This window comes from Leucopleurus acutus (genome assembly GCF_964270905.1).
Source record: "Leucopleurus acutus genome assembly, contig: HAP1_SCAFFOLD_194, whole genome shotgun sequence".
Lineage (NCBI taxonomy): Eukaryota > Metazoa > Chordata > Mammalia > Artiodactyla > Delphinidae > Leucopleurus > Leucopleurus acutus.
Window position 1 is genome coordinate 92,665 of NW_028139128.1, and position 25,602 is coordinate 118,266.

Below are 25,602 nucleotides of genomic sequence, written 5' to 3' on the forward strand. Positions count from 1 at the left end.
TTTCCAGCTCAAACTGGAAAGGATTTGTTTTTAAAAAGTAGATATATCTGAGGGCATCTAAATATAAGTAATTCTTTTCTTTGTAAAAAATTTCTCCCTCGGGGTGGGATAGGGAGGGTGGAAGGGAGACGCAAGAGGGAGGGGACATGGGCACACATGTATACATATAGCTGACTCACTCTGTTATAGACCAGAAACCAACACAACATTGTGAAGAAACTATACTCCAATAAAGATGTTAAAAAAAAAGTTCTCCCTCAATGAACCCATTTTGATGGTAACAAATAAATATGACTTTATAATAACCTAAAAAAAAAGCCAACCTAAGTTTTTGTTTGTTTTGTCAGTATGCGGGCCTCTCACTGCTGTGGCCTCTCCCGTTGCGGAGCACAGGCTCCAGATGCGCAGGCTCAGCGGCCATGGCTCACGGGCCCAGCCGCTCCATGCATATGGGATCCTCCTGGACCGGGGCATGAACCCGTGTTCCCTGCATTGGCAGGCGGACTCTCAACCACTGCACCACCAGGGAAGCCCCAAGAGGCCAATTTAAAACAAAAACAAACGGGTAACTTGTATTTTTACTTTAAAATAAGTTTGAGATTTCTGAAGTCTATGTTGATGAAAGAGGATGCCAACAAATTCACTCATCACCATACATAAAGTTAAGCTTTCTAAACTAAATCTCTTTAGCATGAGATCAAAAACAGTCTGCTCTTAGAAGATTCCCCAAATGCTATCTCTTCCAACTCTTTAAAAGCTAGCTTCTGTTTCTCCAAGAAGCAAAATACATTCATTTTTGCAAACAAACACTATAGGTATCTGAAATGCAAAATAATCAGCAAGCCACATTCTTTTCCACAGAATTAGCGGGAACTATCACCTGTTTCTCAGATTGTTTATGTCCCTGTTTTCTTTTTTTTCACTGGCAGGACGGTCCAGAACCTCTATTTTGCCTTTTCCATCTTCTGAATGAGGAAGCTTAATTGTATCGATGGTGACTTCACCTTCAGAAGAGGTGCTATCATCTTCATCCTCAAATTCTGAACTGTCCTCTGAACTGTCTTGTGAATTCTCTTGTGAACTGTCATCTTCTTTTGAATCAGACTGATTCATCTCAAACAAGGTCATATCCATTTGCATAACTTTTCCGAGAGTGTCAATATTTTCAATATTGAAATGATCAGGTGGTGCAGCTGCCATTTCTTTCCTTAGCTTTTCTTTTGCCTGAGCCATCTGTGGGAGAAAGCTCTGTACTTGGTCTAATAGGGGACTCCTCTCTATCCTGTTTGAAGAGTGGAATTCTTTCTGGAATTACGCTTGGAGTTGATGAGCATCCTGTCCCATATACCTCCGCGGCCGCCCCTGCCCTCCATCAGCAGCTCTCTGGACACCAAGACCCTGGAGCTGTCCCGGGAAAACGACGAACAGCTCGCATCGGGCTGGGATTCGCCGCGGGCCTCCCTGCTGCTCGCCCGTCTTCAGAGCAGCCCCTCCAGGCCCAGATGCCGGAAAAAGGCTGGGGACATCTTTGTTTTTTAACTGATGAGTTTAAGCCATATATATATATATATATATATATATATATATATATATATATATATATACATATATATATATATATAAATTACTGATATGGAATGACATTTACTTGCCAATTTGTTTTCTGTAATGTCATATAGCTTTTCTGTCCCACATTTTCTCACATACTGACGTCCTTTGTTCTTACTTTTTGTACTCATTTTCAAAATTAATTTCTTTGGCTGTGCCAGGTCTTAGTTGTGGCATGGGGGACCTTTGATCCTCTTTGCAGCATGCGAACTCTTAGTTGTGGCATGTGGGATCTAGTTCCCTGACCAGGGATTGAGCCCAGGCCCTCTGCATTGAGAGCGTGGAGTCTTCGCCACTGGACCACCAGGGAAGTCCACTGACTTGACTTACTTTTAATTTCCTTCTGTGTATATTCTATAGATAATCAATTTGTGGATACCATGGAGGTTACATATAAAATCCTATCAAGCTAGCTTAAACTGATATCAACATAATTTTAATCATACGCAAAATCTCTATTACATCTATTACATTACACATTAATTACATGTTATTAATGTCACAAGTCACATATGTATACATTGTTTTCTGTTAATGTAGATGTACGAATTAGTTATTTGGGGATGCTATAACAAAATGCCACAGCTTGGGTAGCTTATAAACAGAAGTTTATTTCTCATGGTTCTGGAGACTGAAGTGTGAGATCAAGGTGGTTAGGTAAAGGTCTTTTTCTGAGTCATAGACTTTTCATTATATCAACACCTGGAGGAAGGGGCTAGAGAGTTCTCTGAGGTCTCTTTTAAAAGCACACAAGAGACTTCCTTGGTAGGCCAGTGGTTAAGAATCCATCTTCCAATGCAGGGGACATGAGTTCGATCTTTGGTCAGAGAACTAAGATCACACATGCCAAAGGGCAACTAAGCCCATGCACCACAACTATTGAGCCTGTATGCTGGCTCTACAGCCTGTCTGCCACAACTAGAGAGCCTGTGTGCTGCACCTACCAAACCCCCATATCACAGCTAGATATGAAGCCTGTGCATCACAACAAAAATCCCACGTGCTGCAACTAAGAGCGAATGTAGCCTAATAAGTAAATACATACATATTTTAAAATAAATAAAAGCACACACATTATATTCATGGTGGCTCTGTCCTCATAACCTAAGCACCCCCCAAAGACCCTACATCCTAATACCAACACATTTGGAGGTTGTATTTTTAACATATGAATTTTGGGGGAAACAATCACGCAATAGCAATAAATTTATAATTATTTTAATATTTTGGTTTAAAAAAATATCCTAGAATAATAAAAAGTATAGCCAAAAGTCAAAATTATAGTGTTTTCTCTATTTGTCCATTTATTTTCCTTTATCAGAGACATATATATTTTCATATGGCCTCAAGTTACTGGTGTCCTTCCATTTGAACTTGAAGTACTCCCTTTAGCATTTCTTGAAGGATAGATATTATGGTACTGAACTCCTTCAGCTTTTGTCTGAGACCGTCTCGCATTTTCCTCATTTTTGAAGAATAATATTGTAAGATATAGAATTGTTGGTAGGTAGTTCCCGCCATGCTTTAAGCATATCATTTCACTCTCTTCTGGCCTGCAAAATTTCTGATGAGAAAGCAACTGATAATCTTACTGACAATCACAATTAAGTGGATCATAATAATTGTCACATATAACTTTGTTTATATATATTTCTTAATGCTAATCTATTTACAAAAGTACTTATTGTTTCAAAGTTTTGTATTTATCATTCTAAGATTACTTAACAAATCTATATTTTTATTCTACTTATTTATAAAATAAGAGGTTTTTAGCCAAAATTATGAATTCATAGCTGAAATGTGTGGTAAAACATTCTTGATAAGAGTTTTTCCATGTCTGAGAATTTTGATATGAACTCCGGCTTTTCAGGTTGATTTTAGCATTGATAGATCCAGTGTGAGGATTCAATGGTGACTAAGGAATTAAAAATCCCTCAGGGCTCTCCTTCATTCATTACAGTAAAAGCGTTTTCTATGCTGTGAAAACTCATGTGTATGTAAGTCTATTGAATGATATTCTCCAGTTAAAATGATCTCCATGTCAGTTACATACACATAGTATGTAAATCTTCTGCATGGACATCCCCCCTTTGTAGCATTTCTACTAGCTATCATCAAAATTCAGTCTAATTTAGTCCATAAAATGAACACTTTATGCTGGTCTGGTGTTTACACTGCACTGTAACTGAGTTCTATGAGCCTGCTGAATTCCTAACTTACCTCATTCCCAGGTTTCACATGTGGATGACCAGGGTTCACACCTGAAGAAATTTACTATTTTCTTACAGCTACATTGTTCCACCAGGAAAATAACTTGCCTGGATATCATTTCTTGCTTTTAATGGTCACAGTTTTTGCTTGAAATAAGACAAAAATAATAATTAAATTAAATAAATAAATAAGAAACAACACATGTGACATTTGGGGATTAAATTGTTGAAAAGTACATTACAGGGGAAAGAACATGAATTTGAGGAATACACCAGTGAATAGAAACATGGTTTAGAAAAATGTTAATAAGATGTTCAGTGTTTAGGTAAAAGAAAAATAAAATAAATTCAGACGCTACAGGGAATATGAGAGGAAAAATTATTAAAGAGACCATGGCAAAGACAAAAGCATGAAATTTTAATTCCCACGTGGACAGGATTTTTGCTTCTCTGAGGTGAAAAGTACAGGGGGAAACGTGAAGAGAAATTGATGTGTGATGCATAATGACAGAATCTGGATAATCTGACTCAATGGCTTCACATACATTTCTAAAAATATCCTTTAGTCGAGCCAACCTCCAGTTGACATTCCAAGTGTCCTGCTCCCTCCCCACACAGAGCACATGTGTCTGGAGCTGACTTGGACCCCAGCCTGGGGAAACCCTCCTCTTCCCTCCACACCTACTCTTCTTGCTCCCACTGGGAAATTACATCTGCTTTGCAGAGCTGATGCCCTGATACATGTGGGAAATGCTAGATGGATTTAAAGTTCTGTGCTGAGAACAGTGCATGCAATGCAAGCGCAGGACAACATGCCAAGGCTCAAGTGTGCGGGCATCAATGGCAGCCCAAGTTCGAGCACACTGAATGGGGGAAACACTGAAGGTGTTCACCCGACACTTCACTCAGAGACAGTAAAATCTCTGGTTGCTGCTCTTCTTGTCCAAGAGGAAAGACAGTCTGCAAGCTGCCTAGACGTCTCAGCCAGGAAGGAAGCAACGTTTTCATAATGTGGTTAACACTGTTTTCTAACACAATCCAATAAACGAAGGACCCATGAGATTATTACTTGGAGTTCAGGTAGAAAGGGGGATACAAGCTGTTATGTGTTTTTTGCTGTGTTCAAACCTCATAGTAGTCCCCCGAGCAGAAGAATTACTTAGCAACATAAAGTCACTTGTCTGTTAGATAAAATAGCCCTCATCTGTGTCCAGTATTATTCTGCGTGCTGGTGGCAGACTAGTAATGTATACGTGAGATTGTGGTAATGGAGATTTTATCTCCATGCAGAGACAAATGTGCTGTGATAAGTAAAGGAACACATTCGTTCCAGGTTGCTCTAAGTGCTACAGAAGCATGAGTCAGGGACAAGAGTGCAGCAGCATATGTGGAAGCTGCAGAGCCTATTTCAATAAGACATGCATAAGGAAGTAAATAAATATTGAGAGACGCACTCAGAAGATGAGACAACGGGCGTCCTCCAGCATCACATCTGTGTACATCTTTCTCTGCAATATGTCCAGCAGTTCCTACTCTTTATGAGTGAGTTCTACAAACACGTTCTCAAAGGTCACTGATCTCTAAAGCCCCGTCAATGGCTTCTCTGGGCTGATATGGCATGTGCCTTTCATACATATTCAGAAATATATATACTGTGAAGAAATGTTACTAAAGGAAGCGTATGAGGTGTTGTGTAAAATAACCTATCAATTTCCCAAGAAAGTGGTAATTCAACTTCCAGATAGGTTATTATAAAAATTTTACATGTAAATTCATAAGTAATATTCTCCTCCCAATTCCAAGTAAGTCTGTAGGTGCATCAAAAGGCAATCAATAGCCCTGATCTGCCACTTTGTCAATTGTCAGGCAGTGGGGGTAGAGATAGAGCTGAAGCTCCATGTACATTTTACGTGTTTTTTTCACGTATTGAAGGTGTATCTGGAGTCCTGCTTTTCTTTCCCGGGTTAGAGCCGCAGACACCAGTCATCAGAACTCATGAGCTTTGCTGGCTCCATGTGTCAGGAAAGCCCAGGATCTTCTTTGCTCTTCTACATAGTTCTCTCCTCTGGGCTTGGAATATGAGACTTAAGTCAGCCCACGCCCTCCCACGGATTTCTGTTACCTGCTGCTATTTAGTTTTGCTCTATTTATACCTTCACTATGCAAACCTACAACTTTGGCTGCTAACCTAGGACTCTGACTCCAAAATACCCCAGGAAACTTGTCATTCAATTAGGAAAGTCTATAATCCCTCAGTCCTTAAGTTTATTAGTATTATGATTGGTAGTAGTACAATTAATATCTTTATGATTGTAATCACTATTGATATTATTATTTATCACTGTTGCTGTTATTGCATTTCTTATTAAGTTTCTCTGCTCATGAATGTATCCAATTTACTGAAGAGTATTGTGGAGAGTTTTCAACAGATTTACATACACATGGTGCTTCCTGGTTCCTGCTGTACTTATGGGTACTTGTGGGTCAGAGAGCCTCCTGAGATACTCAGACTTACCCAGTGGAGGAAGAGACAGCTGTTACTGGTAAGTGAACCCCAGGGAGGACACTCTTGACTTTCTTGAGCCTCTAGAACAATGTTTAAGTCCTCTTAAGTGACCAGAAGGTGGTGCCAGTGCAAGAGCCCTGGAAGACACCCTTGTCCTGCCAGACTCAGCACAGGATTTTCCACCTCAACTCTGTGCCAGGAACTAATATCATGTCTCCTGGGAAGGCTGGAGAAGGTATCGCTCCTGGAGTCCAGTCCTCCGAATTAGAAAAGTCAGCCCAGGAGCTGACATTGTGACAAGTGAGAAGTAAGGAGAGTATCCTTGGCATGCCTGAACCTGGGGACATGTTTTAAATTCACTCAGGGGTCCAGGAAAAGCTGGTGCGGCATTGGCAGACATAGAGATGGTGACGTGCCTGCTCAAGTAACCATTTCTTTTTCTAAGTCCCCCAGGGAGCCCCTGCACTGTTTGTGCCAACATATCATCCTCCCTGCTGACCCAGGATCACCTGCTTGTTTTCTCCTCTCAGAACAAATTTCTTTGTGCAAACCTAGCATTCTGACTCTAAAATATCCCAGAGGACATCTGATATAGGTACACTGAAATTTACTTAGAGTAGTCTGTACGCAAATCTGCAATCTTTCTATTTTTATTTTTCTCTTTAACAGTAGTAATGGTAATATCATCATAATTCTCACTATTATTGTTGTAGCCCATTTTATTACCTTTATTAATATGCATTATCTTTGTGGTTGTTTCTACATAACATTGAGTAGACCTGCTCTATGTTAAAGATTGTCTGATTTACTGCAGATCATTATGGAGGGTTTCCCAACATACAAAATACATACACCTAGTTACTCCTGAGCTCCCACAGCACTTAGCTGGGTGCCCTCGACTCAAGGTCTCTACGAAGCTGAGGCTGAGGTCTCAGCTGTCGCTCCACAGGGGAGGATTTGTTCCCAGACTCACTGAGATGGGTACCGGCAGGATGCAGTCTGAGCTGAGAGCCTAGTGCCTCTGCCTGGAGGCCTGGGACTTCCCTGTGTTCTCTCCTATGTGGGCCTCTCCATATGGAACCTAGTAACACCCATGCAGGCTTCCCCAGGTACAGGGATAAAAGAGAGAGTCAGACAGAAACAGAGAGAGAACACAGGATGCAGCAAGTGAGATGTAAGTGACAGAGGTTCTGTCAATGAATCTTAACACTGACCTCCCCTGATTTGCTATATTCTGTTGGTCAGAAGCCAGTCACTAGCTACTTAGTACTTGCACAAAGAGTGGAGTTTCCTCGCTGCATGTGCATCACAGTCTGTGGCTGGGAACACCCAGGAAGGCATGCTCAGTGATTTCCCCCAGAACTGGGAAAAGTGGCTGCATTCTGGAAATAACTGAAAGTGACAAAAGTCCAGCCTCAATCATCAGAAGAGAAGTGAAAAGGAGACAATGGGTTATGTGTCATTTCTCATCCACTAAAGCAGCAAAACAAAAGCTCCCCAAACTCCTGAAACTGCAGCCCTTAGTGTGAATGAGGCACAGGACCACTCATTCCTCAGTGGTAGGAGGGGCACTGACTCTTCCTGGAGGGTGATGGCTGCCGCATCCCCAGATGCCACCCACTTGATTAAGGAGGTTACTTCTAGAAAGCAAAGACACAGTGGCCAGAGGTGTGTATGAAGAGTCCACGTGGGTGGTGTTGTCTGTCTTATTTCTAAGAGCCCTGCATGGACACCTGCTTCCAGAGGGAAGCTGGTTCCACTGAAAGTGAGAACAGGCTGCAGCTGTTTAAAATGACAGTGTCCATACTACCCAAAGCAGTCTACAGGTTTAATGTGATCACTATCAAATTACACATGACATTTTTTTCACAGAAGTAGAAGAAATAACCCTAAAGTGTATATGGAACCATAAAAGACCCAGAATTGCCAAAGCAATCCTGAGGAAAAATAACAAAGCAGGAGGCATAACCCTCCCAGACTTCAGACAATGCTACAATGCTAATCAGAACAGCCTGATATTGGAACAAAAACAGACTTATGGATCAATGGAACAGAATAGAGAGCTCAGAAATAAATCCACAGACCCATGGTCAATTCATCTCTCATGAAGAATAGACAATTGGGGGAAAAGATAGTGTCTTCAGCAAGAGGTGTTGGAAAAGTTGGTTCATGCAAATCAATAAAGTTAGAACACTCTCCCACCATACACAAAAATAAACTCAAAATGGCTTAAAGGCTTAAATATAACACATAACACCATAAAACTCCTAAAAGGGAACATAACCAAACATTCTCTGACATAAGTTGTACCAGTGTTTTCTTAGGTTAGTCTCCCAAGGCAATAGAAATAAAAGCAAAACTAAACAAACGAGATCCACTCAAACTTATAAGTTTTCTCACAGCAATAGAAACCATAAAGAAAATGAAAAGACAACATACCGACTAGGAGAAAATATTTCCAAATGATGCAACCAACAAGGGCTTAATTTCCAAAATATACAAACAGCTCATACAACTCAACAACAAAAAACCGAACAAACCAATCAAAAAATGGGCAGAAGACTGAAACAGACATTTCTCACAAGAAGACATACGGATGGCCAATAGGCATATGAAAGGTTGCCCATCATCACTAATTATTAGAGAAATGCAAATTAAAACTACAATGAGGTACAACCTCACACCAGGCAGAATGGCCATCATCAAAAGTCTGCAAATAACAAACGCAGGAGGGGGTGTGGAGAAAAGGGAACCCTCCTACACTGTTGGTGGGAATATAAATTGACACAGCCACTATGGAGAACAGTATGGAGGTTACTAAAAAAGAGTTGCCATATGATCCTGCAATCCCACTCTTGGGCATATATCCAGAGAGAATGATAATTTGAAAAGATACATGCACCCCAATGTTCGTAGTAGCACTATTTATAATAGCTAAGACATAGAAGCAACTTAAATGTCCATCAACAGATGAATAGCTACAGAAGATGTGGTACATATATACAATGGAATATTACTCAGCCATAAAAAGAATGAAATAATGCCTTTTGCAGCAACATGGATGCAACTAGAGATTAGCATACTAAGCGAAGTAAGCCATAAAGAGAAAGACAAATGTTATATGGTATTACTTATAAGGGAAATCTAAAATATGACACAAATGAACCTATCTACAAAACAAAACAGACTCACAGAGATAGAGAACAGACTTGTGGTTACCATGTGGGAGGGGGTTGGGGAAGGATGGACTGAGAGTTTGGGGATAGTAGCTGCAAACTATTGCATATAGAATGGATAAAAAACAATGTCCTACTGTATAGCACAGGGAACAGGATATTCAATATCCTGAGATAAACCATAATGGAAAAGAATATAAAACAGATGTATATATGTGTATAACTGAGACACTTTGCTATACAGCAAAAATTAATACAACATTGTAACTCAACTCTATTTCAATTTAAAAAAATCAATTGATATGAACAACACTAAAGGCCAAATGATCCTAAGAGTCATATACAGAGCATTCTATCCAACATATGCTGAATACACAGTCTTCTCAAGTGCAGAAAACATATTTTCTAGAAAAGACCACATGATAGACCACATATCAAGTCTTAGTGATCTCAGGAAGACTTAAATTATACCAAGTATATTTTCTGAGCATATTATTAAACTAGAAATCAATAACAGGATGAAAACTGGAACACTAATGAATACAAAAAAATTGATCAACACTCTCCTGACCAACTAATTTATCAAAGAATAAATTTAAGAAGAAATAAGACAGTATTTTGAGACAAACTGAAATGGAAACACAGTATACTAAAGGCTATGGGATGCAGCAAAAGGAGCGTTAAGAGAGAGGTTTATTGCAACAAATGTCTACCTTACGAGTTAAGAAATATCTCGAATCAAAAACCTAACTCTTCTGTTCAAGGACCTGGAAAAAGAACAAACTGAGCCCAAAATTAGCGAAGCAAGAAAATTATAAAGATTACAGCAGAAATCAATGTCATAGAGAAGAGGAAAACAACAGAAAAGATTAGTGATACTAAGAGTTGGTTCATTAAAAGGTAAAATTTCGAACCTTTTGCTAGACTAACCAAGGAAAAGGAGAGAAGACCCAAATCAACAAAATTATAAATAAAAGAGAAAACATTACAACTCTACTGCAACGATAAGCAGGATAACATGTTACTTTGAACAACTACATGCTAACAAGCTGGGCAACCTACATAAATGGAAAAAATTCTTAGAAACATACAACCTACCAAAAGTGAATTAGGAAGAAAGAGAAAATCTAAATGAAGCAATTAGTAGTATGGAAATTAAATCAGTAATCAAAACTCTTCAAATGAAGAAAAACTCAAGATCAAATGGCTTCACTGGTAAATTTAACCAAATATTTAATGCATTAATGCCAATCCTAAAATTCTTCAAAAAAGAAAGAGAAAAAATGAATGAGGAGGAATATCTCCCAAACTCATTTTACAAGGCCAGCATTACTTTGATATAATAATCTGAAATGGACACTGCCAATTACAGGCCAATAACACTGATGAATATAGGTTTAAAAATTCTGAATAAATACTAACAAATCAAATAAATGGGATGCATCATATTAATAGAACAAAAGGAAAATATAATATCAATAGGCACAGAAAAAACATTTAATAAGTTAGGTATAAAATGAATGTAACTCAACATAATAAAGGCTAAATATCGGGACTTCCCTGGTGGCGCAGTCGTTAAGAATGTGCCAGGAAATGCAGGGGACATGGGTTCAAGCCCTGGTCCGGGGAGATCCCACATGCCAAGGAGCAACTAAGCCCGTGCACCACAACTACTAAGCCTGTGTTCTAGAGCCCGTGAGCCACAAATACTGAGCCTGTGTGCCACAACTACTGAAGCCCATATGCATAGAGTGCATGCTCTGCAACAAGAGAAGCCACTGCAATGAGAAGCCCACGCACCACAACGAAGAGTAGCCCCCACCTACTGCAACTAGAGAAAGCCCGCATGCAGCAACAAAGACCCAATGCAGCCAAAAGTAAATAATATTTTTAAAAGGCCAAATATGACAAGGTCACAGTTCAAAGCACACTCAAGAGTGAAAGTGTGAAATTTTTCTCTAATATCAGAAACAAGACAAGGGAGTCCACTCTCACCACTCATTCCGCATAGAAATGGAAGTCCTAGCCAGGGCAATCAGTCAAGGAAGAGAAATAAAAGGCATCAGAACTGGAAATTAAGAGGTAAAAATGTGTCTATTTTAAGATAACATGATTTTATATATAGAAACTCTGAAAAACGTCACCAAAAACCTGTTAAAACTAATCAACATAATGAGTAAATTTGCAGAATAAAAACTTAAAATGCAAAAATCAGTCATATTTCTATATACTAACAATGATCTGAAAAAAGAAAACCATTCTATTTATAAGAGCATCCAAACTAATAAAATAAAAAGGAGTAAATTTATCTAAGGAGATGAAAGATATCTACAATACAAGCTACAATACACTGATGAAAAAAATTGGAAAAGACAGAAATAAACGTAAAGTTATCCCTTGTTCATGATCGGAAGAATTAATATTTTTAAAATGTCCATACCACCCAAAGCCATCTATGGATATAATGCAATTCCTATCAAAATCCAATGGCATTTTTTTAAAGTAGAAAAAAACAACAGAGAAATGTATGAGGAATCACAAAAGAACTTGTATATGCAATGCGACCATGAGAAAGAACGGCAAACCTGGAGGTATCACATGATATCAAACTGTATTATAAAACTATAGTAATGTAAGTAGTATGGTACTGTCATGTAGAAAGGCATACACAACAATGGAATAGAACTGAGAATCCAGATATAAACCCATGCATATAAGGTCAACTAATATTTGATAAGACAGTCAGGAACACTCGGTGGAGAGACAATCTCTTCATTAAACAGTGCTTGGAAAACTGCATAGTTATATGCAAAAGAATAAAACTAGACTCCTGTCTAACACCACTCATGACAATTAAATAGAAACAAGATAAGGTAAAGACAACTGTAAGATGGGAAGCTTTTCTTCCTGGAGGAAAACAGTAAAAATCTTTTTAACACAGAAATTTTAATATTATTTTTGATGATACCTTAAGCACAAACAACAATTTAAAAAATTAACAAGTGGAACTATATCAAACTCAAAATCTGCTACAAAACAAAATAAAATAAATAAATAACGGAAAGAGCCTATGTAATCAAAAATAATATTTGCAAACCTTACAACAAATAAGGGGTTGATATCTAAAATACATCATAGAACTCAGTAGCACAAAATAAGTTAAGCCAATTAAAACCTGTTGCAAAGAGCCCAATGGACATTTTTTCAAAGAAGATATGTGAATGTACAACAAATACATGAAAATGTGTTCAACGTCATTACACATCAGGGAAATTAAATCTAAACCACAATGAGATATCACCTCAGGACTGTTAGAATGGAATTCATCAAAGAGACAAGAGATCTGCTAGCAAAGATGTGGAGAAAAGGGATGATTTGTGTGCTTTTGCTTGTCTTATAAATTGGTTCAGCCTCTATGGAAAACACTAGAGAAGGCCCTCAAAATTTAATACGACTACCATATGGTCCAGCATTTTCATCTATGGGAATATATTGAAAGAATTAAAAACACTATGTTGAAGAGATATCTGCACTTCCATGTTCATAGCAGCAGTGTTTACAATAGCCAAGACATGGAAAAAACGTGTGTCTGTCAACAGATGAGTGGATATAAACCTTGTGGTATATTTAGAAAATGGAGTAACATTCAGCCATAAGAAAGAAGGAAATCTTGCCATTGGTGACAATATGGATGGACCTTGAGGGCGTTATACTAAGTGAGAGAAGTCAGATCAAGCTTATATGTGGAAAACACACACACACACAACTCACAGAAAAAGGTCAGATTTTTGGTTACCAGAGGAGGGAGGTGAGAAGAGGCAGAATTTGATGAAGTCCAAAAGTACCAACTTGCAGTTATAGGATAAATAAGTATTGAGAATATTATATACAACATGATGAATAGAGTTAACACTGCCATATGGTATATTTGAAAGCTGTTAAGCAAGTAGATCTTAAGAGTTCTCATCACAGGAAAATATATTTTCCTTATTTTTCTTTTCTTGCATCTATATAAGACGATGTATGTTAACTAAACTTACTGCAATAACAATTTCACAATATATGGAAGTCAAATCATTATAATGTGCATTTTCAACTTAAATAGTACTGTGTTCAATTATATCTCAATAAAACTGGAGGGAAAATTACAACAGCTTTACAATAATGTCTTTGAAATTTAAAAACAATCTTAAAAGGAAATTGAAACACAACTTGCTAAAACTTATGGGCTGAAAGAAAAACAGTAATAAGAGAGTTTATTGAAACAAATGCCTACAATAAGAAAAAAAAAGATCACAAGTAAACAACATTACTTCTCACGGGACTAGCAAACAAAAGAAAAACCACTAAGCTCACAAGTAGCAGAGCAATGAAATAAGAAATATGAGAACAGAAATAAAACAGAGACCATGCAAACAATAGAAAACATCAATGCAAGAGGTGGTTTTTGAAATGAAAACAAAATTAACGTTTTAGCTATACTAATGAAGAATAAAAGATAATATGCAAATAAAATCAGAAATGAAAAAGGAGACATTACAACTGATACAACAAAAATACCACAGCTCATGAGAGGTGACCATCAACACATATATACCATCAAGTTTGATACCCTAGAAGAAATGAATTCCTAGCAACATAAAAACTACCAAAACTGAATCATGAGGAAATAGACAAACCAAACAGACCAATGATGAGTGAAAAGATTGTATCAGTAATAAAAGATTTACAAAAAAAAAAAAAAAAACAGGCTAGGACCAGATGGAAATTTTCCAATTTCCATTGGGAAATTCAACCAAACATTTAAATCGAATTAAAACAACTCCATGTCAAAGTTTTCTAAAAAAAACTTTGAGGTACATTCCCAAACTCATTTGATGAGTCCAGCATTATCCTGATACCAAAGCTAGATAAGAACATTACAAGAAAAAAAAAAACAACTGTCAAGTATTACTAATATAGATGCAAAAATTCTCAGTGAAATAGTAGCAAACAAAATTCAACAGTATATTGAAAGGATCATACACCATGATCAAGTGGAATTTATCCCTAGAATGCAAGGGTAATTCAACCTATGTAATTCAAACATGTGAGGCACCACATTAAGAGAATGAAATATGAAAATCATATGGTTATCTCAATAGATACAGAAAGAGAATGTGAAATAATTAAAGAACCTTCCATGATAAAAAATACTCAACAAATTGCTATACATAGAATGTACCTCAACACAATAAAAGTCATATTGAACAAATTCACAGCAGACATTAAAATCAATGGTGAAAGTTTGAAAGGTTTTCTGCTAAAAATATAAACAAAATAAGTTTTGTGCACTCTCACCACTCCTTTTTGGCATAATACTGGAAGTCATAGCCAGAGCGATTAGGCAAGAAAAATAAATAAAAGAAATACAAATTGAAAAGGATGAAGTAAAGCTATTTCTGTTTGCATTTAATATAATCTTATATAGAGAAAATCCCAAAGATTCCAAAAAAATGTATTACTAATTATAGACAAATTCAGTCAAGTTGCAAGATACAAAATCAACATGTGAAGAGCAATTGTACTTCTATATACTAACAACAATTTGAAAAAGAAATGTAAAAAACAATCATATTTAAAATGGCATCAGAAATAAATAAAATATTTAGGAATAAATTAAACCAAGTAGGTAAAATATCCATACACTGAAAATGACAAAACACTGGTGAAAAAACTGAAGATACAAATAAATGAAGAACGTTTCCATGGTTATGAAACAGAAGAATATTGTAAAAATATCTATACTACCCAAAGCTGTCTATAAATTCAGTGCAATCTCCATCAATATTCCAATGATTTTTTCACAGAAAGAGAAAACAACCCTAAAATTTGTATGGAACAACAAAACACCACTAATAGCCAAATCAACCTGGTCAAAGAAGAACAAATCTAATGGCATCACAATTCCTAACTTCAAACTTTATTACAAAGCTATAGTAATCAAAACAATAGATTCTGGCAAAAAATAGAGACTTAATCCAATGAAACAGAATCAAGAGCACTGAAATAAAACCAGTCATTTACTGTTAACAAATATTTGACAAGGGAGCCAAGGAGATGCAGTAGGGGAAACACAGTCTCTTCGATAAATGGTGCTGGAAAAAAACTGGATAACAACCTACAGAAGAATACAATTGGACCCCTTTCTTCTACCACTCACAAAAATTAACTCAAAGTGGACTGAAGGCTTAAATATAAGACCTAAAGCTGTAAAACTACTTGAAGAAAGCATAAAGAACAAGTTCCTCAATATAGCTTTGGCAAATATTTTTCGGATACAACACCAAATGTGGGAGCCACAAAAGCAAAAAAAAAAAAAAAAAAAAAGTGGAACAGCAAACAAACAAACGAAAAACTTTGCATAGCAAAATGAACAATCAGCAAACTAAAAAGCAGCTATAGAACTGGAGAACATATGTGCAAACCATTTTTTTGATAAGGGGCTAATATTCAAAATATATAAGAAGTAACATAAAATAATAGCAGTCCAAAATTAAATAAAAAATGGGCTAAAGGACTTGAAAAGACATTTTCCCCAAAAAAAGACATACAGATGTCCAACAGGTACATGAACAGATGCTCAACATCAATAATCATCAAAGCCACAATGATACATCAGCTCACACCTGTTAGAATGGCTATGCTAAAAAAGAGAAGAAAAAACAAATGTTTGTGAGAATGTGAAGAAAAGGCAACTTGTGTGCATATTTGGTGGAAATGTAAACTGGTACAGTCTAATGAATGTAGAAGAATTCAATTGGACCCCTATCTCACACTACTCACAAAAATTAACTCAAAAGAGATTAAAGACAAACATGTATGACTTGAAACCATAAAACACCTAAAAAATTTCTGGGGGAAAATCTCCTTGACCTTGGTCTTGGGAATAGTGATTTTTTGGTTATGACCCCAAAGGACAGGCAACAAAGCAAAAGCAAAAATAAACTGGGACTAAGAAAACCTAAAAAACCTTCTGCACAGAAAAAAATAAAACCACACACAAAAGCAAAACAAAACAAAAACAACTGGTTAAAAATGGAGAAAGGATCTGAATAGATATATTTTCCAAAGAAGACATACAAATGTCCAACAGATATATGAAAAAGTGTTCAATGTCTTTAATCATCAGGGAAATGAAAATCAAAATCACGAGATCATCTCACTCTTGTTAGAATGGCTACAGCCAAAACACAAGAGATTACAAATGTTTGAAAGAACATGGAGAAAAGAAAATCCTTGTGCATTGTTGGTAGAGATGTAAATTAATACAGCCACTATGAAAAACAGTATGGAGGTTCCCCCCAAAATTATAAGTAGTATCCAGTTGTTCCAGTACCATTTGTTGAAGAGACTATCCTGCCCAGTGAGTGTGATTTATTCTCATCTCAAATATTAGTTACTTATACACTGGGGTTTACTCCTGGGCTCTCTATTCTGTTCCTTTAGTCTATGTGTGTATTTTAGTGCCAATATCATAGTGTCGTGTAACTACAGGATTTTAATATTGTTTCTTTTTGTTTAAAATAAATTTATTTATTTATTCACTTATTTTTGTTTGTGCTGGGTCTTTGCTGTTGCGCGCAGGCTTTCTCTAGTTTCATCGAGTGGGGACTACTCTTCAGTGTGGTGTACGGGCTTCTCATTGTGGTGGCTTCTCTTGTTGCAGAGCATGGGGTCTAGGCACGCAGGCTTCAGTAGTTGTGGCACGTGAGTTAAGTAGTTGTGGTTCATGGTGTCTAGAGCACAGTCTCAGTAATTGTGGTGCACTGGCTTAGTTGTTCCGTGGTATGTGGGATCCTCCCAGACCAGAGCTTGATATTGTGTCCCCTGTATTGGCAGGCGGATTCCTAACCACTGCACCACCAGGGAAGCCCCTGTAATATAATTTTAAATCAGGAAGTGTGATGACTCCCAATTTTTTCTTTCTCAGGATTGCTCTGGTTATTTGCAGTCTTCTGTGGTCACGTACAAAATTTTAAAATTGATGTCTCTATATCTGTAAACGATGCTGTTGGAATTCTGATAGAGATTGCATTGAACCTATAGATGCCTTTGGGTAGTATGGACGTTTTAACAACAATAATCCTGCTGACCACAGAACACAGCACTCTATATCTCTCCACTTGTTTTGTCTTCTTCAATTTTTTTTGATCAAAGTCTTGTAGTTTTCAAAGACAAATTTTTCATTTCCTTCGTTAAGTTTATTTCTAAATATTTATTCGTTTTAATGCAATTTTGAATGGGGAAAGGATAGTGTCTTCACCAAATTCTGTTGGGAAAACTGGAAAACCACATACAGAAAAATGAAACTGGACACCTATCTTATACAACTCACAAATATTAATTTGAAGACTGAAACATAAGACCAGATACTATAAAACTCCAAAAGAAAACATAAGGAAGAATCTACTTAACACTGGTTTGGGCAATAATTTTGGGATATGATCCCAAAAGCATAAGCCAGAAAAGTAAAAACCAACAGATGGGATTATATCAAACTAAAAAGCTTTATATATATATATATAGTCTACATACAGATTAGGAGAGAATATCTGCAAATCATACGTTGCATCAAAGAGTATAAACTTTCAGTTTTAAGATGAGTAAGTTCTGGGAACTTTAACATACATTATGGTGGCCATAGTTAACAACGCTGTATTATATATTTGAAAGTTGCTAAGGGAGTAGATCTCAAAAATTTTACCACACAAAAAAGTTAATGATGTGAGTTTATGGAAGAATCCTTATTGCGGTAATCATTTCACATTATATATATGTATCAAATCACCACAATGTACATCTTAAACTTACACAGTGCTGTATATCAATTATGTCTCAATAAGTCTAGAGGAGAAAAAAAAATAAGAATTTCAAGATGGACACAAGAGCATGAAACCAAGCATGGGTGTTTCTGAGTGAAGAACCTTGTGTCATATCCATGTAGCTGGCCCCAGTTCTACCTGCAAAACCACAACGAAAATCTGACCACTGGTCCCCATCACCAGGGCTAACAACGTGCCTGAGCTCCCCCCTTGGTTACTACAGCAGTCTCCTAATTGGCGCCCCAATTCTGCTTTTGCCCCTTCAGTCAGTTGGTAGGACAGCAGCCAGAGGAAGTCAGATGGTAGTCATCCTCTGCTTACAACCATTCACTGGTCCTTTATTTCACACAGAGTAAAAGCCAATGTCCTTTAAATGGCCGACAATGTGTTGACAACACCAAGGGCTCTATCCCTTGCTCACTTAACTTCAACCACCCAGCATTCCCAACTTTCCTCAAACAAGCCAGCCATGTTCCTTCTTTACAGCATTTTACCTTGCTCTCCCCTCTGCCTGGAATCTGCTTTTGCCACTATGCACACTATGTATGCCCTCCCGCATATCTTTTAAGCCTTATTCACAGGTATTTACTGAGCAAGACTATGTGCTGGACAGTATTCAAGGCACAGATGTTTGGACCCAGCATCTCTCTGATCCTTCTGAGATGGAGCATCATTTCATAAACTTACTGGCTATTTTTTCTGGGAAAAACAGATACATAAATATGGGTGTGTAGGAATCGCTCAGGCAAAATCCCAAATAATAGATACAGATGTTTAACTATCAGAAAGGTGGAGCATAACTTCCCAACTCCCTAAATGTGTCCTGCACACAGTGACATCCTTCCAAACGGTACACACCGAATGGAAGGGAGTAAAGATTGATGTCACAGTGAGGAACTTGACAAACCCCACCTCAGCCAGGTGATCAAGGGCAACATCAACAGTAGTAAGTCATCTGCAGAGCATGTGCCCTTGATACGAAGTGAAACACATAACCCCAGGCTAATCCCGAGGGAAACAACAGGTAAATCCCAATTCGAGACTGTCAAGGTCATCAAAAACAAGAAATGTCTCAGAAACTATAACAACTAACAGTGTCCTAAAGAGAAATGGCAGCTAAATGGAATGAGGCTGAGATATCCTGAATGCAATCCTAGAAGAGAAAAAGGTAAGTCTAAGAAAATTTGAAAAAAGTGTGCGTTGTTAAGAAACAGGTGTCAACACTAGTTCATTAACTGTAAAAATGTACCCTAATGACATGAAACTGTAATAAGAGAGGAAACTGAGTCTGGGCTACTTGTGAAATCCTGCACTATTCTTGCAAATTTTCTATAAATCTGAAACAATTTTAAAATGAAAATGTATTAAACAAATTTTTATTTTTTTAACACATATTATTTTTAAATTGTCCTACCAGTAATTACTATTAATTTCCCCTGTCACCTAGTTGTACTGTTTCATCTTGTTAAATAGAATTTATAACAGAGAGAAGTAAATTAACCATGATAGTAGAAAATTTCCAATAACACCAATTTTACATATTTTATGTTAAATTAAGAATGCACATGTGTATAATCATTTATTATATATTATGTTATTTGGGAGTTTTTTTTTTTTCTTTCTTTTGGCTGCTGTCATTTTACTGGTATGGCTGTATCCTGAGTCACTTTCTAAGAAGTCACTCACCAGAGATGTCTGTCAGGACTCAGAAGTGAGTCTACATGTCACTTCATGGCTGAACATATTCAAACAGCCCATTTATAAAATAAAAATAAAATAACTAATAATTCATTGTGACTGGTTCATTTATTCCAAGAATGCTTTTTAAAAATTTTGTTTCCATGCTTACATTTCATACTAATGGAACAAAATCAAATTATGTGCCAACTCAAATATTACATTAGAATAATGAGAACAGAGTTGTGACCACAAAAATTCAATGTTTCATCCTGATATTTTCTAATCAGAAGTGTTTTTTAAAATATTCAGGGCTTCCCTTGTGGCACAGTGGTTGGGAGTCTGCCTGCCCATTCAGGGGACACGTGTTCGTGCCCCGGTCCGGGAGGATCCCACATGCCACGGAGCGGCTGGACCCGTGAGCCATGGCCACTGAGCATGCGCATCCGGAGGCTGTGCTCCGCAACGGGAGAGGCCACAGCAGTGGGAGGCCCGCGTACCGCAAAAAAAAAAAAAAAAAAAAAAAAAAAAAAAAAAAAAAAATTTCAAACTCAGTTCCTAGGGGATAGCTGAAAGTGACAATATCAGAAAGCCCAAATGGCACACAAACTTGAAAGTGATTGTAGATGTTGCCATATAATGTGCCAGAAATAAATTACCTCTTAGAAGATTACATAACATTACTTGAAGCTCAAACCCTGGAATGCTTCCCAATTTTGTCAGACTTACATGTTATTATAATGTCTATATCCATTTAGCTCATGAGGTAGGTAAAGATAAAAAGTGATCTGTTCTTATGTGTTTAGTACAGTTTAAAAAAGTATATAATGCTCCTAAGAAATCAGGCTAGATCTGGAATACAGATGAAAATATGAAATGAAAGTACTTTGCTTTGTACAAGAGCAGTAGCCCATCATGTACAAATATGTCAGATGACAATGTACCTTCATGTTAAAAAAGAAAAAATGCCATCACTGCAAAAGAAAGCTTTATTGATTGTACTGAAGTAAAAGGAGAAACTAGATATGATATACCTCAGGTAATTATGAGTATATTGGGAAAAGATAATGTTGACATAAAAATGCTCATGCTCACAGATATTATACAGGTGTAACTGTGGCACATGTACGAAGACGTAGAAGCCATGTTCCTCCACTGAGCATGACGATGCCAAAAGTGTGACCTGATCATTTCTTAACCTTAATGGACAAAATTTCTGCTCCCACAATTTAAAATATGACCTTTAAAATACTGTATAATGAGACGATGTGATATTTTAATGTCTGTTCTAAGTAGTACTTTAAACACAAATAAGTCTATCCAATTGTCAGTCAGAAAGATCAGATACAACCAACTATCATTCTATGCAAATGAATGGCATGTAACAGATACTCATATATGTGTGTACCTATATAAGACATGTTAGCATGTATGAATAAAATCAACTATGTTATATTAATATTTAATGTAAAATCATATTAGCAAATGTACTGTGGTGAAATAAGAAGCATCTGGGTATAAATAGATTACAAATTTTTATGCAGTTGTCACAATGGGAAAATATTGTGAGCAAAGTGGAAATTGTAAAGAAAGTCGTCCAAGAAAAACATCTTGACTATAGGAAAAATCGCATGCTTATTATAAGGCCTCTCCCCTTGTTTACAACCAATGTCAGAAAGTAACCTTCAACTAGGTTAGGAGAATAAAAACTTTAACAAGACATAGGAATACTCTTTCTGTTGTAGAAAATAAACCAAAATAAAAAGTAAATGAATAAGCTACGAAGATTCTACAGATAGAAATATCAATTCTTATGGGAAAGAGGCTTAAAGTAAGTAATAAGGAGATTATAGATATCCTAATTTCACCTTTTGAATGGAGCTATACAACATTAAGCTAAAAACCTTCATATTCTATATTGGGAGAAAATTTATTTGCTATGAATGTATTTAATTTACAAAAAGCAGCCCCTGTCTTACCTTTTAAGTATTCTGTTGAAGTTTTAAGTTTTAATATATTTCATCTTAAATGGTCTTATGAAGTATGCAATGGTTGATATTTTAAAAATCGTCACTTGGGAGGGAGGGAGACGTAAGAGGGAAGGCATATGGGAACATATGTATATGTATAACTGATTCACTTTGTTATAAAGCAGAAACTAACACACCATTGTAAAGCAATTATACCCCAATAAAGATGTTAAAAAAAAATCGTCACTGTGCCTGGAGCTTCTAAAAGTGATTCACGATTTTTTAAATTACATTCTTATAAAACTTTGGTATTGACATGAATATTATGATTTTTAATAATACGAGTCACATTGGAATATTGCAGAAGATTTTTCAATGAGCTTATGTGTATAAATATTTAAGACTGTCACTGTATTATGAGAAAATTTCAAACACAGCAATATTTTGACTTGAAAATGAGAAAAAAGCTAAGAACTACATCTTAAATATTGCTCATCTGGGGCTTCCCTGGTGGTGCAGTGGTTAAGAACCCACCCCCCAATGCAGAGGACACGGGTTTGAGCCCGGGTCCGCGTAGATCTCACATACAGCGGAACAACTATGCCCGTGAGCCACAACTACTGAGCCTGCGCTCTACAGCCTGCAAGCCACAACTACTGAAGCCCACGCACCTAGAGTCCGTGCTCTGCAACAAGAGAAGCCACCGCAATGAGAAGCCGCACGCCACAACAAAGAGTAGCCCCCGCTCGCCACAACTAGAGAAAGCCCATGCAACAACGAAGACCCAATGCAGTCAAAAATCAAATAAATTAAATAAATTTAAAAAAGAATTATTGGTAAAAATAAATAAATAATAAATATTGGTGATGTAGAGAAAATAGCACAACATGAAAGTTATGAGTTAAGTTTTATTGGGGGCAAAATAAAGACTATATCCTGGGAGACAGAATCTCAGATGGCTCCAAGAAACTGTTCCGAAGAGGCAGGGGGAAGTTCAGTGTATATGTAATTTTGGTGAAGGGGGAGTACACGCAATCGAGCACATATAATTTTTGCAGAAGGTTTCTGCTCGTCTCATGCAGGCTCCGGCTAGTGACGTCACCATGAAGGATTTCAGTGCTTCTCTAGACACGAGGAGATACAAGAACTGGGCTCATAAAATCAGCTCCTGAAAGTATCTAACTCTCTGAAGAGCTGTCCTGCCAGCTTCCCCCGAGCACAGAGCACGTCATTTCCGCTCTCCACCCTGAACTCCTTTCAGGGGGTGTTGAAGGTCAGCGGCTGCAGCAGCTGCACCAGCACCTGATTTAATCCTTGTCGAGGTAGATGGCAAGTGCCGATCCATAGCTGACAATACGCTCCAAATAATTTTATTCCTTTAAGACGGAAAAGTAAAAGTACAAGTAAAATGTTTAAACTATAAAACTTAACATAGTGTGTTTTACTACACTGTTTTTTTTACTGTTTTTTTAAATTTTATTTATTTTTTTTTTGTGGTACGCGGGCTCTCATTGTTGTGGCCTCTCCCGTTGCGGAGCACAGGCTCCGCACGCGCAGGCTTAGGGTCATGGCTCACGGGCCCAGCCGCTCCGCGGCATGTGGGATCTTCCCGGACCGGGGCACGAACCCGTGTCCCCTGCGTCGGCAGGCTGACTCTCAACCACTGCGACACCAGGGAAGCCCTGTTTTTTTACTCTTTCAATACGTTTTCAACTAGATCCACGTTACCTGCACATCATCCGTGTATAGTCTGTTAGTTTAGGTCTTTGAACAAAGGAATAAGTGGATAATTCCGTGCGGTTGAGGACAAGGGGCGGAAACATTTCTCTTGGCCACTATAAAAAAGGGACATTTTTACAACCTTCCGGGAGCGTCTGAGGAAACGCAGCAGAGTCACTCCGCGACGGTGAACTCTCCCGGTCGGCCGCGCCCCAGCTCCTTCCCCGCGGCCCGAGGGTCCGGGACTCAGCCGCGCCGCCCGCGAGGACACGCGCTTCCCGCGCTCCGACTCGGGCGTGGCTCCTCCCGCCAACCGCCCCGCGTCCGGAACAGACGCCCCGCCAGGAACAGCCTCCACGCCGCCGGCCCCTCGGAGACCGGATCCGAGGGACAACAAGCGACATCGAACGTTACCTGAGAAGGTGGGGATACACCGCGCGGGGCGGCCGGAAAGGAAGACGCGGAACCTCGAGGAGCGGGCACAGCCCCTTTGCACCGGCCGGGGCGCGGGCGGGGAACGTCTTCCTCCCGCAGACCAGCCAGCCCCACGCGCGGGCCCGCAACCGCCATGGCGCCTCCACTCCGTCCTCAGGGAAGACCGCCCATCAAGTGCGGATGCAGTTGCGCATGCGCCCCATCGCCTGTGACATAGTGGCTTCGTGCCCCCCCCTGCAGGCCCTTGGGGGAAGTGTAGGATGCTCGAACTCACTGGAGAACATGTGCCCCCTCCCAGCCAGGATGCTAAGTTACTCAAAATCTCAGTGCCCCAGCCTCTGTGCTGATGGCACTGGTGATGCTCTGATACAGCCATGGCCGCTCTCTTGCCTGGGATGTGCCCCACTCTTTGGAGTCATGTCATCTGGTTTTTAGGTCATCCCCCCAAAAATGATAATAACCTCTATTCTATGCCACAATGACAGTATCCATTTCAGGTCCCTAGAAAAGAGCCACCAATTTCTACCATCAGATTCTCCACTGGATCTTCAACCTGTTAGACACAGAGGACAGCTGATCTGCTTGGAATAAAATTCTCTATAGTAATATACAGAGTTGATCACAATCACAAATAACTGAAACAGAAGATGAGAGTAGAAAATCTATGGACTTTTCCTCATTTGAGAATAGGAGTCCACAGTTAATTCCAAGAAACCGTTAGCTATCTGAAGCAGTGGAATACAGCTGACATACCTTGGAGCTTGTCAGGGAGGGAATCAAACTGTGTTTTCCCTCATTTAGCAAATCCTCTCAAAAAATAAGGAAACAAGAAAAAACATTCTGCTTATGACCACCTTTATTCAATTATATTTTTATGCACAAGAAAGTAATGTAAAATACGTTAAATATAAAATATCAGAAAACAAAATGATAATGTATTTAAGATACACATTTCTAATATCCAAAATTATTTACAAAATTCATAATCAGTTCCTTAAATAAACAAACTCATGAATTACATTTTAAAACTTATCCTTTCAGAACTTCACGTGAGATTTTCTGTTTTCAGACTTTGGAAAGTAATTTTTCTTGAAAAAGTTTCTTCAGAACATACTTTTGTTACAGACTTTAAAATTAGCTGCTTAACAGATATACATGAAAATATCAGTTGTTTGAACCTTTCATAAACTTACATCATATAACAGCTCAACAAAGGCTTTGAAATAGCAAATGATTCTGCTTGTTGATTTTCTTCCAATAAGAGATTCAGGGACCCAGCAACCTTCGATTTGTGGATTGTCCAACAACAACATGTGCTTTCAACTACGGGTATGTTCCTTGGGTTTATTCCACTCAGTTGTAAAGGGAAAATGTATGGCAAATGAGGGAGCGTGTTTCCAGGGCCTGAGCCTCTACAAAGAAAATATCACTTCCATC

General features: G+C 38.0%; 1 protein-coding gene and 1 pseudogene across 4 annotated transcripts; both read right to left on the minus strand.

The window, feature by feature from the left end:
* Positions 1–480: 480 nt before the first annotated feature.
* LOC309978930 (NOP protein chaperone 1-like) lies at positions 481–1,739 on the minus strand (annotated as a pseudogene). Its single transcript has 2 exons — positions 1,708–1,739; positions 481–1,476 (listed from the first exon to the last, which is right to left on the minus strand). The product of its transcript is annotated as an NOP protein chaperone 1-like (transcript).
* Positions 1,740–3,059: 1,320 nt separating this feature from the next.
* Positions 3,060–24,316, minus strand: LOC309978929 (uncharacterized protein). Of its 3 annotated transcripts, none has more exons than XR_014327161.1 (3): positions 24,145–24,316; positions 3,829–3,965; positions 3,060–3,172 (listed from the first exon to the last, which is right to left on the minus strand). XR_014327161.1 is itself a non-coding variant. In XM_082865784.1 (3 exons), the coding sequence occupies exons 1-3, from the start codon at positions 24,298–24,300 to the stop codon at positions 23,240–23,242; spliced, it is 411 nt and encodes a 136-aa protein (XP_082721910.1). In that variant the 5' UTR covers positions 24,301–24,316; the 3' UTR covers positions 23,023–23,239. The 3 variants fall into 3 exon arrangements, 1 of the variants encoding a protein (XP_082721910.1); XM_082865784.1 differs by lacking the exons at positions 3,060–3,172; positions 3,829–3,965 and adding exons at positions 23,023–23,387; positions 23,740–23,846; XR_014327162.1 differs by lacking the exons at positions 3,060–3,172; positions 3,829–3,965 and adding an exon at positions 7,292–7,716.
* Between the last annotated feature and the right edge of the window lie 1,286 nt (positions 24,317–25,602).